Source organism: Diabrotica virgifera, chromosome 3 (genome assembly GCF_917563875.1).
Source record: "Diabrotica virgifera virgifera chromosome 3, PGI_DIABVI_V3a".
In the NCBI taxonomy this organism is placed as follows: domain Eukaryota; kingdom Metazoa; phylum Arthropoda; class Insecta; order Coleoptera; family Chrysomelidae; genus Diabrotica; species Diabrotica virgifera.
In genome coordinates this window covers 37,029,905-37,033,286 of record NC_065445.1, presented here as the reverse complement: position 1 = coordinate 37,033,286, position 3,382 = coordinate 37,029,905, and the positions used below count along the sequence as shown (strand labels likewise).

General features: G+C 31.2%; 1 protein-coding gene across 4 annotated transcripts in view; it reads right to left on the bottom strand.

Moving 5' to 3' along the window:
• Positions 1-3,382, bottom strand: part of LOC114326023 (serine/threonine-protein phosphatase 6 regulatory ankyrin repeat subunit A-like) — a 76,405-nt gene that overhangs the window by 24,106 nt on the left and 48,917 nt on the right. The window contains exons 17-18 of one of the 4 annotated variants that reach the window (XM_028274216.2): positions 2,990-3,291; positions 2,252-2,516 (exon numbers count right to left, since the gene is read on the bottom strand). The exons of 1 other annotated variant lie outside the window; for it this stretch is intronic. In XM_028274216.2, the coding sequence (XP_028130017.1) occupies positions 2,466-2,516; positions 2,990-3,291 (353 nt within the window). In that variant the 3' untranslated portion in view covers positions 2,252-2,465. Of the gene's footprint in view, positions 1-2,251; positions 3,292-3,382 lie in introns of those variants that run through there. 2 more of the 4 variants (XM_028274217.2, XM_028274214.2) reach the window with 2 other exon arrangements.

Below are 3,382 nucleotides of genomic sequence, written 5' to 3'. Positions count from 1 at the left end.
CTGCAAAAATACAATTGGAAAATATATTTTTAGAAAAATCCAATTTGTGATGAATGTATCTTAAAAAAATGTATGACGATTACGATTATGTATTTCCTGAAAGATAATGTTCCATCTGTAATAATTTTGTAATCAAAGATAAAAAAAAATTAAACATTTACAGATAATTTTTCAATTATATGTATACTTCATACCTATGAGGATTACACTTTATGGCAACATCAACTGCAGGTCTCGTCTCTTGCGAGCCGGAGAAAACACAGAGACCTTTTACTACTATTCAGTGTCTTAAATGGTATATGCAGTTTACTTCTTAATAAGATTGGACTGTTTGTACCACCCCGCTCCACTAGACAAGTGCGAACATTTTATGTACCCTTTCATAGAGTTAATTATTCACTTTTTTCATTCATACCTAGAGTTTTGAATCTAGCTAACTCCCTTTACAATTTACAACTGTTTGACAACTCCATCAGTCGTTTTAAAAGCAATTTACAAGGGATTAATATTTGAGTGAAACGTCTTTAATTTGTTAATTTGTTTTTATGTTATTGTTTTCTATATCCTATTATGTTATTGTTTTTATCTGTATAGTATGTACACTAAGCATCAAAATTAGCGCACCACCTTAAAAATGGGACATTCTTGATGTCTCGTATTTCCTAAACCTGTTGTCCGATTTGAATGATTTTTTTAGTATATGACAGTTTTATTCTTCAAGAATATCAATGTAATAACATTGTTGCTAAACAGGTAAGTGTCATTGTATACCGGGTGTAACAATGATAGTGTATTTTTTCCACAAAGTTTGGAACACCCTGTGGAATATTCTACCGTATATAAAATACTGCAATTAAAACTCAACTGTAGGCTTAGGCTTTCTTAATATTTTACTTTTTAATTACTTCGTTTATGTGGGATAATAAAAAAGTTAGGTACTTTAACAACTAACCATGTTATTCATCAATACAGGGTGTTTCTAAATAAGTGAGACAAACTTTTCGGGGTAATTCTGCATGAAAAAATAATGACCGTTTGCTTTATAAACATATGTCCGCAAATGCTTTGTTTCCGAGATACGGGATGTTGATTTTTTTCTTACAAACTGTCTATTTATTCCTCTAAAACTGGTTGAGATATGCAAATGAAATTTAGTAGATTTTAAGAGGTAGTTATTGCGCATTTTTGACATATAATATAAAATTCTTAATTGTATGTCAAAAATGCGAAATATATACCTCTTAAAACCTACCAAATTTCATTTGCATATCTAAACCGGTTTTAGAGCAATAAATAAATCGTCAGTTTGTAAGAAAAAATTCAACATCCCGTATCTCGGAAACGAAGCATTTGTGAACATATGTTTGTAAAGCAAACGGTCATTATTTTTTCATTCAGAATTGCCCCTTAAAGTTTGTCGAACTTATTTAGAAATACCCTGTATTGATGAAGAACATTGCTAGTTGTTAAAGTACCTAACTTTTTTATTATCCAACATAAGCGAATGAATCAAAAAGCAGAGTGTTAATAAAGCCTAAGGCTACCGTTGAGTTTTAATTTTAATATTTTACATACGCTACAATATTCCACACGGTGTTCCAAACTTTGAGGAAAAAACACACTATCATTGTTACACCCGGTATACAATGACACTTACCCGTTTAGCAATAATATTATTACGTCGATATTCTTGAAGAATAAAGCTATAATATACTAAAAAAATCACTCAAATCGGACAACAGGTTCAGGAAATAAGAGACATCAAAAATGTCCCATTTTTAAGGTGGTGCGTTAATTTTGATGCTTAGTGTATTTACTTAATATTTGATAATCAATTGAAAATGGAATTTCTTTATTTTTATAGAATTGGGCTTGCCCGTAAATAAATAAATAAACAAATATTTGGTGATTCGGGGTTAAAGTACAGTTGAGTCTGCGAATCTTTACCCGTGCGTCATCATTTAAAGCATACGAAAAAGTCAATGATAAGTCGGAAATTGAAATTTACTACACGCAACAGCAAGCGACAGTAAGTGACTTGGTGTTGCGTTTAGTAAATTTCAATTTCCGACTTATCATCGACTTATTTCGTATGCTTTAAATGATGATGCACGGGTAAAGATTCGCGGACTCAACTGTACACAAGGTGCTATATAACGATAGCCAAAAATAATCAAAGGTTGGTCAGAATAATGAATAATAGAGCTGCTCATGAATCATAATTCATTTAATGATAATGATAATGAAAAACAATTTCTAAAACATTTAATGATACATTAGTACTCAAAAATATTTTTAATTGACATTATACAATACTGCATGAGAGGACAGGCATTAGTTTTTTCTTTCCTTTGGAATGAAGATTGGAATCAGATATCTCTTTAAGTTCGTTAATTCTATAATCAGCTTCCATTAACATAATTTTAGAGTCGTTACGAACTAATTCCAGAACTTGAATTTCTTGATCAACGGTTTGGGACAAGGAACAATGTAACCCAGGGCTCGGTCTCTCTTGCCTACATTTTACAAAAAAATCTGATTTGAAATGAAGAAAATCATTTATATAATTTTGTAATAGTAGTTTAATAATTGGTTCAGTGTTCCCAAGAATGACTTCCTTGGTTGTTTCTGTTAACTGGATTAGGTTTGTTGTTTCAACGATATGATCTGATTCCTGTTTTATACTACTTTGGATTCTTTCCTTGACCATGGTCACAGGACTACTAACAAAAATGTTCTTATGTTCAAAAGTTTTATGTTTTTTAGTTTTCGAAAGCCTTGACTTCAAACCTAGTTCTCGTACAACAGTTTCTACAGATTTTTTAAGGAGTAACTTATATTCAGGTGTTGCTTCTGTAAGACATTTTGATAAGAATCTTTTGAAGTCAGCTTTAGACGTTTTTCCTGTCAGGTGTCTTTTCAACGAGAATTTTAAGTTACATTGATGGCATTTATGTTGCAATTTAAAACATTCTCTACAGCTACTTACCGAGGGTAATGAAACTTTAGGTTCTCTTAAACTGGTTAGGGATAGGCAACTCTGAGATTTGTGTAATGTGGTACCTAAAGGTTCCGGGTCAGTGTTAAGATCAAGTTTTGAGTCTGGGGTTTCCGTTAAAAAATAATCAGAATCTCTATCGTCTAATATTATAAATGGTACTTTTCTCTGATTGTTTGATGAATGATTTTTGATGTTAGATTTATAAGTCACTTTGGAATGGTACGACTGACACGTTTCAGCTTCTTTGTTTTGGGGAATAGCTTGTACACGTAGGAATTCTTTCAAATAATCTACAGAAAAAGAAGAGATTATTTAAAATACTACATTATGTAATAATATCTAGATTTAAGATTTGGATAAATGTTGTTATGACATTGTAAG